Below are 14,769 nucleotides of genomic sequence, written 5' to 3' on the forward strand. Positions count from 1 at the left end.
CAACTCCCTAACTCTGCTTCTTCCTTTCTTTTCCCTTAGTACTTAACACTTTCAAACATTGTGTAGAGTGGGCTTATTATGTCTATTATTAACTGACTGTATTCACCCCACTTAAGAGTAAACTCTTCAAGAGTAAGAATTCTGGTTTTCATTAACATTGGGTAAACTCTTCAAGAGTAAGAATTCTTGTTTTTATGAACCAATGTCCTAAATGTTCTGGATTGTGCATAATACACAGTTGGGTGCTAAAAAAATTTGCTAAATGAATAAATATACACAAATGAAACCCAAACGAACAAACAAAAAAATCCCTTCCCCTTTTTTGGCCAGAAATTCCTCCATAGCTAATATATTGCTAGGGGTACCAGAGAACATACTATAATCCAGGATAGTTTTTTTGATAAATTCTTTCATAAGATCTTTTTAAGGAGAATATACAGTAATAAAAGAATAGAGTGCTGCAACATGACATCTGGGTGGAGATCAAGTTAAGTGAGTCAGAAACATCCTCTGGCTTACCAGTAGGGAGAATAATTCCCCTAGGAAGCACATGAAACATTCTTGAAAAACTGTTTATAACATCTTAATTATACAATACCCATATTTTATGCAGAAAATCATTTTTAAATATTTGCATATCTGGCAGGGAAATTACTTTAAAAAGTTCTACTTAAATGAGCTTCTATCTTAAATGAATACATAAAAACTATCTGAAAAAAAAATATCTGAAAATGTTAAACCAAATTGTCTACTATTTTAGTACCACTGAAATATTAAACCAAGAAAGATGCTTACAGAAATAAGCGTTTTACTTTCTGTAAAATCCAGTATTATATCTAAAAGGAAGTCTTGACAACAATTACAAAATGAATTGGAAAAGATTTTTGATTTAAAAAAAAAAAACAGAGAGACAGGTGAAAGAATAGTGAGTACTGCTGCCAGGTGGTTTCCTATCTTCTGTGAAACTCCCCACAATAAAACGAAGCTAATACACTTCACATAATTGATTTTTCGGAGTTGAATTAAGAGGACAAAATAATTTTAACCTATTATAATCAATGCATTCACTAGTCAATGTACTATATTTCAGGTTTTTTTTTTTTTTTTTAAGAATTAGTAATCAACACTATAAGCTACAATCCCATCATTTTGGGATTCCTCAAAACCTGGTCCTACATCCTCTATTCTCATTTTATACTTTCTCAAATGTCTCATCTGTGCTTATAATTTCATATACAACCTATATGCAGATTATTCACACATTGCTAACTCAAGCTTAGACTTCCTCTTGAGCTCCAGACTATGATGTCTAATTGTCTCGAGATCTTGAAGTCTTTAATTTTAATGTATCCAAAACTACACTAAGGATCTAACCTCCCATAAATCCCCAAACTAAGCTCTCTTCCAAAATTCCTACACTGCTAATAAACTCACTCTTCCTCACCTCCTAATATTGTGTGCTTCCATGTCCTATTGACTTTACTTTGTAAATACCTCTCCAATCTGTTCCCTTCTCTCTTTTTCTATCATAAACATCCTAAATCCAAGGTACCATCAGCTTTCATCTGCAACAGCCTCCTTTTTGGTCTCCCACCATCCACTCTTGCCATAGCCCTATCCTCCCAACCATTCTCTACTGTAGCCAGAATGATCTTTTCAAAAGACAAATCTGAAAAACAAAAACAAAAAACAAAAGGGAAATCTGATCATATCACTCAACTACTTAAAAATTTCAATGGTTTTCCATTGTTCTTAGCATAAAATCAAAACAAGTAACATGGCTCGTAAGGCTGTCCACGGTCTGAAGCACCATCCATTTCTACAGCTTCATCTTGAATTTTGCTTCTCTTGTTTTCCTAATACTTTATACCTTATCCAGAAAACAATATAAATAAGTTTCACACTAGAAAGCTGTACAATGATGCAACTTGGAATTACATATGATAAGGCATAAATTATTTCCTAAATTAAAATATTAAATTTTAGATAAACTAGCAGAAATAACAAGAGAGGAAAATATTAGTAAGAAAGTATTTAATTCCCTTTAGCTTAGAATTCAGATGTGTGTTATTTTTACTTTATATACCTAATTTTAAATGTTAATGCATAATGGATTGAATATTAATAAAAGTAAAACTTTGATTTAAATCAAGTTACTTGAAACTAACTAAATTCCAAATAAAAATTAAAATTTCGAAACATGTACTGTAAATTACTCTAATAGCTAAAGGAGAACTAAAAGTGAAACTGATACATTAATTTTTCTCAAATTATACAATAATTAAGCCAATAAAGAACATATTGATCAACCAATGCTTTATAACATGGAAAAGACCAAATTTTAATATTCTTTTACTCTATAGCAAATAGCGAAAAGATAGGAGAGAAAAGTTGAATGTAAAAACAAGACTGAGGGCGGCCCTGGTGGCGCAGCGGTTTAGCGCCACCTGCAGCCCAGAGTGTGATCCTGGAGACCCGGGATCGAGTCCCACATCAGGCTCCCTGCATGGAGCCTGCTTCTCCCTCCGCCTGTGTCTCTGCCTCTCTCTCTGTGTCTCTCATGAATAAATAAATAAAATATTTTTAAAAATAAATAAATAAATAAAAATAAAAACAAGACTGAAAAAGGAAACAATCAATAAAACTAAAAGGCAACCTATGGAATGGGAAAAGATATTCACAAATGACACATCAGATAAAGGACTAGTTTCTAAAATCTATAAAGAACTTATTAAACGCAACACTCAAAAAACAAAAGATCCAGTCAAGAAATGGGCAGAAGACATGAACAGATATTGCTCCAAAGAAGACATACAAATGGCCAACAGAAAAAAAAATGGCTAACAGACACATGAAAAAGTGCTCAACATCACTCAGCATCACTCAGCATCATATCATATCATTTGATATGATACAAATCAAAACTACAATGAGATACCACCTCATACCAGTCAGAATGGCTAAAATGAACAATTCAGGAAACAACAGATGTTGGTGGGAATGCGGAGAAAGGGGAACCTTCTTACACTGTTGGTGGGAATGCAAACTGGCGCTGCCACTTTGGATAACAGCATGGAGACTCCTTAAGAAGTTAAAAATAGAACTACCCTATGACCTAGCAATTGCACTACTAGGTATTTATCCAAAGGATACAAATATAGTGATTTGAAGGGGCACATGCACCCCAATGTTTATAGCAGCATTGTCCACAACTGCCAAAATATGGAAAGATCCTAGATATCCATCAACAGATGAATGGATAAAGATGTGGTATGTTTACACACACACACACACACACACACACACACACAGGAATATTAGCCATCAAAAAGAATGAAATCTTGCCATTTGCAATGATGTGGATAGAACTACAGGGTATTATGCTAAGCAAAATAAGTCAAAGAAAGACAAATATTATGATTTCACTCATATATGCAATTTTTAAAAAATCTTTAAAATTTGTTTGAGAGAAAGAAAGAGAGTGTACAAGTAAGCGCAGGTAGGAGCAGTGGGAGAGGGACAGAGAAACCTTAGCAGACTCCTTGCTGAAGTCGGAGTCCCATGTGAGGTTCAATCTTGCAACCCTGAGAGCATGACCTAAACTAAAACCAAGAGTCAGTTGTTTAACCAACTATGCTACCCAGGAGCCCCTCACTCATATGTGGAATTTAAAAAAAATCAAACAGATGAACATAGGGGAAGAGAAAGAAAAGTAAGATATATACAGAGAAGGAGGCAACCATAAGAGGCTCTTAACTATAGGAAACAAACTGAGGGTTGCTGCAGGGAAGGAGGGTGGGTGGATGGGTAACTGAGTGATGGGCATGAAGGAGGGCACTTGATGTAATGAGCACAGGGTGTCATATGAAACTGATGAATCACTAAATTCTACCCCTAAAACTATTAACACACTATGTGTTAACTAAATTGAATGAAAAAAACCCACAGAAAACAAAAAACAAGACAGAAGATCCAGAGAGAAATAAAGGAGATGTCATTAAAAGACCATAGACAATGTGATTATATCTCAACTCCCCTCTATCCCCCACAAAAAAGGTTGAGAGCTGAAAAACTGCAGGTCATTTAAAATATTTATCATATAGCATAATACTCATAAACACAATTTTCAGAAAATAAAATATCTTATATTTTAAAACCCTGTCATTTCTAAATATCTGACTTCATTACAAAGAACGGATTCATACTGAGTGAGTCACTGGGGAAGCCTTTAAATCTAAAGTTAAATAATGTTTCTATATTAGAGATAAAGATGTAACCTCATAAGTTCATAGGTTCTTAAAAGGAAAACTAACAGTATAATAAAACAAAATAGTTAACTCTAAAATGCAACAAAGTATGATATGTGTTACATTTCAAAGTACCTAAGACAAGATTCATACTCTTATACCAAAAAAGCATGATCAGCACAATTTGTTTTTCTGTTTTAATGATAATGAACAATTTTAGAGACTGAGAATAATTTTTCACTTTCATGTAATTAAGTAATATTTAATAAGGGATCTCCTCCCTTATCATCAAGTTCAGATCATTTATCATTACAAAAAATGTTAGTTAAGTCTTCAATGATCATCAAGCAAGGGAGAATTAACAGGCTAAATAAAAGGATCTTTTGAATAAACTTGACACTTACCAATAATCCACAGTATAAGTAGATAGTCTATTCTTTCAAGGGCTGGCCCCATTGTGTTTTTTTTATCCTCATTGTAGACAAGAGAGTATAGGTTTAATAACAGCAGGAATGTGAAATATGATGCTCCATGAATAATAAATTTCATAAAAGGAGTGTGAATGATTCTGCCAAACTGAGATTTGGGGGCTATCAAATAACAAAGTGACAAAACTGGCCAAAAGATGCCCACTGTCAAAACAGTCATTATCTTCTTACAGGTGGGCTTACGTCGGTAACCTGACATCTGTCCAAACCAAACAGTGTTCAGGAACTGCTGGCAGTTAGACTGTGAGACAAACTGAAAAGGACACACACATATACAAAATAAAGAAAAGAAAACCTGTAAATATAATCAATCATTATTTATTTAATTTATTTAATTGATATTCAAAGGTTTAATAATAGCTTAAAATCAATTCTATACAGTCCACATAATTTTTTTTTCATTTTTCTTACATGTAATAAAAGAGTACAGAGGTTGAGAGCATAGACTGGACCCACACTAACCTGGATTCAAATCCAGGCTCTGCCACCTAATAATTGACTTTGAGCAAGTCTTTAAACTTTAAGCCTCAAATTTACCATCTATAAAATTGAGATAATAATAATCTCTACTCATAAACTTGTCAAAGCTCTTAGAATAGTGCCTGATTCATAGCATGTAGTATATAAGTATTAATGATTAGTAATAGCTTAGTTAGCCATTTTGCAAAATTTAATTTGTAGAGACTCTCATAACGTTTGTGAAATTTCAAAGTTAACAACCATAAACCAAAGAAAAAAGCTTGTCTAGAAGAAGTGCTGATTTCAGTTATAAGAAATCAAGACGCTAAGATAGTAAAGCAATCCAAGTCTAAACATCAGATTTATATTCCATGAAAACACTGAGATTTTCTTAAAATATATTATATTCTTAAAGCTGCTTATTACTGAATTTTGTGTAAGAAAAAAAAAAGGAAAAATATTGCCTGTAAATAAGAGGGAAATTCTAGTTCACGTACAGGAATCAATTTATCAAAGTTTACAAAGCTTCTTAGTTTATTAATTTCAGAAGCAGTATCTTCCCAATATAACGCTCATGTTGTGAAGTTTAACTTAAGGATTCTGGTAACTCTGGATACAATAATGTGATCAGGTTTGAAATTACCAAAGCACAAGTAATGATAATGTCATTCAGATATCTAAATACTAATTGGTCAATCTTCCGTTTTAAAATGATTTATCCTGGGTGCCTAGGTGGCTCAATCCGTTAAGTGTCTGTCTCTTGACTTTGGCCCAGGTCATGATCTCAGGATTGTGAGGTCGAGCCCTATGTTGGGCTCCATGCTTGATGTGGATACTGTCTTCCTCACCACTCCCCTCTAAAATAAATAAGTACACATATAAATAAAATTATTTATCCTGAGACAGAATATTATTTGTAGAATATAACACTCCAGTAATACACACACACACATATATAGGCACGGTTTTTGTTGTTTATTGTGCTTATTAAGAAATTTCCTGAGCAGCCCGGGTGGCTCAGCAGGTTCATGCTGCCTTCAGCCCAGGGCGTGATCCTGGAGACCCGTGATCAAGTCCCACATCGGGCTCCCTGCATGGAGCCTGCTTCTCCTTCTGCCTGTGTCTCTGCCTCTCTCTCTCTCTGTCTCTCATGAATAAATAAAATCTTAAAAAAAAAAAAATTCCCTAAAATTCTATACTTGTGTTTGGTAGTTAAATCTTACTTCATTCTTCATTCTTCTGCTCAAATTCCCATGCTCTTAGGGGATCTTAATTTGCCTCTCAAGATGAAATACCAGAGACAGAAATAGGTTTTCCTCTCACCAACTACCCAGTTTAGTAGCATCTCAAATTTAGTGGTTTCTCCCTTCACCCCAGTATCAAAGCAATTTCAGAGCTGACTTCTGCCATCCCTCTACATAATGGTGATTTAAGTAACAGTAATGTTAAATATATAATTTGAAAAACAAAATTTCAACTGGAAATGTTCTAAGTCTGTGGTGGTTTTAAAATATTGATATAAATCAGCAGACTCCTCTCATCAAGAGGTGGGTTATCAGTATTTCATACCCTTCAATTCAACAAGGCTGTGATTACTTTAATCAGTAAATTCTGGAAGAAGTGATACTATGTGACTTCTGCAGGTAGGTTTTCTTTGTTTTTTGTTTTAAAGATTTTATGTATTTATTCATGAGCAACACAGGGAGAAAGGCAGATACAGGCAGGCTTTGTGCAGGGAGCCTGATGCAGGACTTGATTCCAGGACCCCGGGATCACGACCTGAGCCAAAGGCAGACACTCAACCACTGAGCCACCCAGGCACTCTGACTGTGGTAGGTTTTAAAACAAGATTCCACCTTGTTTGAGGAACACTTGCTCTTGGAGTATAAAGCGACCTACTACCTGAAGTTATCATGCCATGAAGAAGCCCAGGTTAATGTAGGCACTCTAGGCGGCCCTGAGAGGCTTCTTAGACCATCTCCTCACAGTCAACCCACCATGACTCCTGTAGTAAGTGCTCAGGAGGCCCACCTGCCATGGATCCAACCAGCCCACCCAAGAGCTCTTGGCTGGAGTCCTCAGCTGCTGCTCAGGCCCCAGACATTTGAGTGAAGAAGCCTCCAGATGATTGTAGCCACCAGTCATCTGAGCTATGTCAGAGACCCTAGACTAGTGGTAATTCATCCTTGCTGTGCCCTTTCCTAATTCCTGGCCTACACAATCCAAGAGCATAATAAAATGATTATGAAATGATTATAAATGATTGTGAAATATATAGTTTTATGCCACTAAGTACCAGGAGTTTGTTATTTAGGACAGATTGCCTAAATAAAGTCTACCAACTATGTGGGAAGATATTATCCTCCCCTTTGATCATATCTAGAAATCTAGTTTAAAAAATTACATTTTCATTCACTCTTAAAATTACAGAGTTACAGAGTATTTCCTTTCAAATAAAAATATTACTACTACTTCTTGTTTCCTTTTCTTGCATCTTCTTTAGAATGGAACATTTGGAAAAAAAAAAAGAGAGAGAGAGAGAGAATGGAACATTTGGTTATATGTGTGAGTCCCTCAGGGATCTATATCTATATCTGTATCTGTATCTATCTCCCATTTGGAAACTGGCTCTTAGTTTTTCCTTCCCTAACCAGGATAATCTCAGGTCTTTCCACCTTTCTTTGAAGTTCTTTTTCCAATCACATAAGTTAATTTTGTATCTTGTTATCTCTTTATTCTAGCATTTTCTAGTATTTCATGTCTATTTTAGGTTGTGGAATATACAGAAGTAAATAATTCAACCTAAGATCTCGTCAAAATGTATGTTAGAGGAAGATTACATCAGGGGTTCTATATTTTTTCTATTTATGCACATTAGTGTTGTGTTTCCTTTTTAAGCACACAGGTATGTTGTTGATTTATAATCTTATAGTTATACTAATCCAAGTTCTTGTATTTAATTTTTTCCTATAAATGTTTTACCTTAATCAAGAACTTTATAGAGTACTAGAAAAAGCATAGGATTTGAAGCCAGAGATCTGGATAAGCGATATACCACGTAGGTACGTTAAAATAAACATCTTAAAATTCCTGTACCAATTTCCTGAGTTACAAAACCATTGTAAGGCTCAAATTTTCAATCAAATCAATACAAAATTCTGCTTCTAGTACCAAAGGTCCTATATCTTTCTTCCTACCATTATCTGTCTCAGGCCCCATTTTTATACTAATACAAACTTGATAAGCAAGTTTTATTCCAACATCTATATTGATAACAAAAAATAATGGGTCTTAGGGGCATCTGGGTGGCTCCATTGGTTGAGTATCTGACAAGTTAATTTAGCTCAGGTCATGATCTCAGGGTTGTAAGATGGAGCTCTGCAATGGTTCTGTACTAAGTGCAGAATCCCCTTGTCCCTCTCTCTCTGCCCTTTACCCTCTCTGTGCTCTTGCTCTCACTCTCTAAAATAAATAAATAAAATCTTTAAAAAAAAATAATAGGTCTTAGAAAAAAATCTTAAAAGTACCATTTACCAACACCTCGTACTACCAACTGGATATCATTACTTACATATAAATACCCATGCTTAGTAATATATCTCAAAAAATGAAATTTAAAATGCATACTTTCCTTCTTCAAGTTCCTGAATCTATATTGTGTGTGTATATGGGGATTAGATAGGTATTTCCCTTAATAGGAAGGGTGATGCCAGTAGAGCCAGATTCAACTTAGTTACCATATCATGTGCCTCTCCACCTTTGAGTTTCAATGAATTAACAAATAAGAACCAGGAAACACAATATCTAATAGTTTATTTTTAAGCAGAAAGGCGCTATTACTATAGAAAGCACTATTTATTACCAGATCAACGAAACAAACCTATGACAGACAAAAGAGAAGATGGAAACATTACTATGAAAGTATGTAGTATACAAGATCTTACCTAACTAGCTACTATTTGGCAAAAACATTAACACTCATATTATAATTAATATTATTAAAAGCAACTTGTATCAACTATACTTCAATTTTTAAATTTTATTATTTATTTATTTTTAAAAGATTTTATTTATTCATGAGAGACACACAGAGAGAGACACAGACATAGTCAGAGGGAGAAGCAGGCTCCCTGCAGAGAGATCGATATGGGACTTGATCCTAGGACTCCGGGATTACGCCCTGAGCCAAAGGCAGACACTCAGCCACTGAGCCACCCAGGTGTCCCACTTAGATTAAAAAAAAAAAAAAAAAAAAAAAGTGGTAAAACTTTCCTTGAACCTAAAAACAATAATGGCAACAGTCACTTATTGAGTATTTGTTTAATGCCAGCATTCATTGTACTAAACTTTAAAAGTACATATCTTTGGGGGGCCTGAGTGTCTCAGTCAGTTAAGCATCTGCCTTCAGCTCAGGTCATGATCTCAGAGTCCTGGGCCCCATATGGGGCTTCTAACTCAGCGGAGGGTCTGCTTCTCCCTCTCCCTCTGGCCCTCATCCCTGTTTGTGCTCTCGCTCTCTCTGTCTCAATAAAAAAAAAAATCTTTTAAAAAAATCTTTTAAAAAACAGTGATAGTAGAGTACATATCCTTAATTAATTCTTAATTGCTCTGAGCTACTATACTACTGTGGAAGAAATAATTCTTTTTTTTTTTTAAAGATTTTATTTATTTATTCATGAGACACACACACACACACACACACACAGAGGCAGAGACACAGGCAGAGAGAAGCAGGATCCATGCAGGGAGCAGGATGTGGGACTCGATCCCGGCACTCCAGGATCACACCCTGGGCTGAAGGCAGGCGCTAAACTGCTGAGCCACCCAGGCATCCCAAAATAATTCTTTTTTAAAAGATTTATTTATTTTAGAGAGAGAGAGAGAGAACACTAGAGGAAGGGGCAAAGGGAGGGGAAGAGAGAACCCCAAGCCAATTCTGCACTGAGCAGAGAGCTGGGCTTGACCTCACAACCCTGAAATCACGACCTGAGCTGAAACCAAGAGTCAGATGCTTAACCGACTGTGCCACCCAGGCACCCTGGAAATAATTTATATATGACACAGAAAATCTCATACCTCCTTTTGGTTATATTTGATAGCAAGTTTTAGACGACTTAAATTCATTCTTTCTTCTAGTAATCCCCGTTTGTCAAGAGGCTCATCATTAGATGTATGGTTTAGAATAACTTCCAATTCTCTTGAATTCCGGGCTTGTGCAAGCAAATCTTTAGCAAACATTTTGCATTGCCGGGCTAGTTCCTCATAATCATTCCTGTAAAATGCAACAATCTATTATTAGAAATGTCACTTGCAGCTTCTAATTAAGCTGTTTTCAGTAGAAAATTATTTACTCAGCAACATTTTAATTCTGACAGGGTTTTATAAAATCTGAAGTCATTTTGTAGTGATGATCAAAAGAACTTACTGATACATAAACCCTCAACAGCTTTGGGGAAAACTGTAACACAATTATGTTCCCTGTGTTCATACTGATCATTTTAGATGAGCACAGTATTTCCTTATATACACTGATATTCCTAGAAATTTGGGTTATAGTTGTCAATCAATTCTTAAATCATTTGCCCTTATTCTCTGTAAGTTTGGTATCAAACTTCCTTCTTATATTACTTATCTAAACAATAGATTATAATAATGCTATCCAATAAATATTACTATGTAACTTTTATTAAGGTGTTTTCAATAATAGTTTACAACATGTTTTATACTACTTCTGATACTAAAATAGTATTCTGATTCACTTTTAAAGTGTTCAACAAAATTCAAGTTGGAAGTAAAAGACACTGAAATACTCCTAGCAAACAATTTTCTCTCATAATTATTATTCCTTGAAATTTAGAATTTAACTGCTGGTTAAAGATAGGCTTAAATCAACCAACTTATGAGAAATTAAGAAGTTTTAGCAGATATCCTCTCTAAGAACATCAGTTATATTAAAATTATGTCTTAGTGTTAATACCTTAAAAATAAAGTTAGAAATAAATATGAGTCAATTGGGGTCAGATTTCATAAAATAATTCTTATTCAGTTTTTTTCTCCTTAATGACAGAGGAAGGGAAAATAGAAAAATTTTCCAAATGATTAATCTTCTATACAATGAGATTTTCCATGAACAGAAAATTATCAAAGAATTAAAAACTTTTCCTTACAGAGTAAATTTTTCTCATCTACTCTTTGCATTTCCTACATAACCAAAACTACCTAAAAATAGTAATTGGATTTCTTTAATAATTGAAGTATTACTGCTTCTTGGTCTAGGATCTAATTATAGATGAGAATATTCATCAAAAGTGTGTATTAGCAAAAAAAAAAAAGTGTGTATTATTACAAAGTGGTTTCATCTTAAACACTGACACACCACTAAATTCAGTAAAGTTAATATATTTTATTAATTTAATTTTCTTAATCTTTAATAAATTACTAGAAGACTAATTAAGTGGCTGTGTAGTTTGGATAGAAATATAGTAGACTAGAAGCCAGAAGTCCTATGTTCTAGTTATAGCTGCTGCTAACTCTATTCCTAATCAGATGCTGATATCAGGAAGATATCTAACCTACATAGATCACTTTCCCTGTCTATGAAAAACAAGGGGACTGAAGTAAATGAATTCTATAATCACTTCAAAATCTAACTTTATTATCCTATGATTAAATAATCATAGCAGTTGCTTCAAACCCTTTTAGGAAGGAGTTGAATGAATTCTCTTTTATAAGGTAACTGAGAATTCTAATTGTAAGATAATAAGATTATAAAATAGCAAGCTTTTCAGATTTAAAAGGAATAATTTATAACAGCTCATGTGCTAATAAAGTTAAAAGTAGCAACAAGTTACATTTTACCAATGTCTTATGTGTTTCTCAAAGTATATACTTTATTTCCTATTGAGTTTAAATAAATTTTAATTTATTCAAATTGGAATATAGTAGTTCCAAACTTGAAAACTTATAAATAGGAATATTTAAAAAGTTTCTAGAACTCAGAGCTATCAAGAACACACTATAAACTGCTGTTAAGGCATAAGAAAACTGCCAGCTTCTTATCACCCTTTCAGGAAGAAGTTTGACTCTTTCCATCTTGTCAAGTCACTAGAGGAGTACAAGGCAAAGACATGGGGCTCCCACAGCAGCTAGACTTAAAAGGAAAGTAGAGATAGGTATAATCTGCCCCCCAGAAACCTCACAGCAAGAATTGGCAAGAATGATCAATTTCTCCTTCTTTGGGGGGGGTACCAGGGATACTTTAACATAAGGGAAAGTCTCAAAGTTCCACAAGTCTAAGGACTTCTTTTTTTAATGTTTAAATTAGTTATTAATAGGCTGTTTTTTCACAGCCTTTTTTTGGTCCTCTACCCTAACTCTCTAAGGGACATTTATAACCATTCTTTATGCCAAAACTACATTTAACTCTTCACTTCAGAGTAAAACTCAGAGGGATGAATGGATCCATCCCTCTTAATTAGTAGTATTTTATTTTTAAGTCTACATGCTATGTGTCTCCTAATAGAAAAATCTCACCAAACAGTGAAAAGGCACTATATCTGTGTATGTGTGTGTGTGTGGGGGGGGGGGGGGGAAGGGATGTCCACGACACACGGAAACCATTCTATATGCTTCCGAAAGTTATGAAAGATCAGGCTCCAAGGATGATTATACAATCTGGAAACAAGGGGAGGTGGGATAGAGAACAGTTACAAATTTCCTCTTGCTTAAGGCTACCACTCCCACTACTCTTCACTGTCTTAGAACTCCTTTGGCAACATTAAACAAAGGGGAAACGTAGGGATGGTGCAAGAATTTCAAAGGGCAGGTGGGGAAGAAGCTACCTAAATAACACCTAAATAACACCAACGTCTTTTCCATTGAATCTGAAGGAAAATCCCAAATAGGTAGCAGCAAGGTCTGGTCATCTTGTTTCAAAAGTAAATAAATACAAACATTAATTTGGTCTATGAAAAAGCCCAGGGTGAAGGGATTCTGAAAAAAAAAAAAAAAAAAAAGATATAATTTACAATTTCCATTCATTCCCACCTGAATTCCACCTCCACAAGGCTTAATTCTTTTAAATCAGCACTAAGTTCAAATGCTCTCAGAATTGGATCCTCCTCTGTTAACATTATTAGAGCTGGACTGGCCAAACAGCGATATATATCAAGACGAAACCTGTGATAAAATTTGATTCCGTAATGTAAAATAAATGTATTATACACATATAATTAGTATTTTTAACCTACAATTTTCATAAATTTAAAAGTAAAATACTACAAAATTAAAAGAAACTAAAACAACTATAATATACTTATTACAGGATAACCTGCATAAAAAGAAAGACTTAAAAAATAAGTCTTTGTATTCTTCAATCCAATTAAATTAAAAAATTTCTTTCCTGAACCCATATTATTTTAAATAAAATAGGCTAATAACTAATACATTTTGAATATGATATGAATCATAAAATTTTTCCTTCCTCAGTGATAAGACTACATTAATATGCTAGATATGTATTACACATGACTCATTCAATCAGGTCATTTTTTTTTTCAACCAGGTTTTTTTTTAAAGATGTTTCAAATCTTAAGAATGAAATCATTCATTTATGCTTAATCTCTAGCTAACAGGAAAGCACACTCCTTTACCTTCTGTAAACTAGTTAAGCTTCATATTCAATACCTAAGTAGGAAGCAAACCCAAAAAATTTTGCTATAAGTCTTTCATTTATAAGCATATACTTCTTAATTTACAAATTTGGTATATTATATAATATATATTTTCTTCTAAACATAAATTTAATACATGTTTGTTATTTAAAAAAAGGAAGCAGTTTAGAAACATGATGGTCCCCAGTTCTCCTCCTTCCACCAAATCTACTCTTCAAGGAATGGTCACATTACAGGGAACTGTGAATATCCTTGATACTTTCAATTCACCTACAAACATAATCAGATATACTACATAAAGCAGCAACTCTTTCTATGCCACTACACATAGAGTCATGTCATTTTTTTTCCCAAAACTGGATGGTTCCCCATTTAATGGCAGCTCATCAGATCTCCATTAATGGAAATTTTAGTTGCTTCTAATGTACTTCTATAAATAACGCAGCAATGAATATTCTTTAGTTCACATATCCTTTGCACACTTAGAATCGCTGGATATAATGGCATATGTGTTTTAAATTCTAATAGATGCTTCCAAAGCACTAACAATAAGGAGAGATCATTTTCTCCTACATTATCATTAATATTTTGCCACTCTAAAAGATGAAAAATGGAATTTTATCTGAACTTCTTTAGAAGCTTAAGCATCATTAGGAAATGATATCCATTTATCATTATCCATAAATGGATCCATTAGTATCCATTTATACTACTTCTGTAAACTCTTGTTCATTTCCATTAGCCTATTTTTCTCATAACTGTTTATTTTTAAAAATCATTTGTAAGATCTACATATCAAAGAAATTATCACTCTGTCTAGTCACAGTATTTTATATACTTTTTCCCCCAGTTTACTGTTTGTCTTTTTACTTTGTTTACAGTGGAATTTTCCTATATGGAAAT

General features: G+C 33.9%; 1 protein-coding gene across 10 annotated transcripts in view; it reads right to left on the reverse strand.

Annotated features, from left to right (window-relative positions):
* TRPC1 (transient receptor potential cation channel subfamily C member 1) overlaps positions 1-14,769 on the reverse strand; it is a 107,396-nt gene that overhangs the window by 61,092 nt on the left and 31,535 nt on the right. For 5 of the 10 annotated variants that reach the window (XR_012014826.1, XM_072792400.1, XM_072792405.1 and 2 more), the window contains 3 exons: positions 13,241-13,372; positions 10,271-10,466; positions 4,652-4,988 (listed from right to left, as the gene is read on the reverse strand). Coding sequence is in view for 8 of the 10 variants with exons in the window: in XM_072792400.1 (XP_072648501.1) it covers positions 4,652-4,988; positions 10,271-10,466; positions 13,241-13,372 (665 nt within the window). In the remaining 2 variants the exon portion in view is untranslated. The remainder of the gene's footprint in view (positions 1-4,651; positions 4,989-10,270; positions 10,467-13,240; positions 13,373-14,769) is intronic. The other 5 variants (XM_072792407.1, XM_072792406.1, XM_072792401.1 and 2 more) reach the window with 2 other exon arrangements.

The sequence above is a fragment of the Canis lupus genome, chromosome 22, assembly GCF_048164855.1.
Source record: "Canis lupus baileyi chromosome 22, mCanLup2.hap1, whole genome shotgun sequence".
NCBI classification, from domain to species: Eukaryota; Metazoa; Chordata; class Mammalia; order Carnivora; family Canidae; genus Canis; species Canis lupus.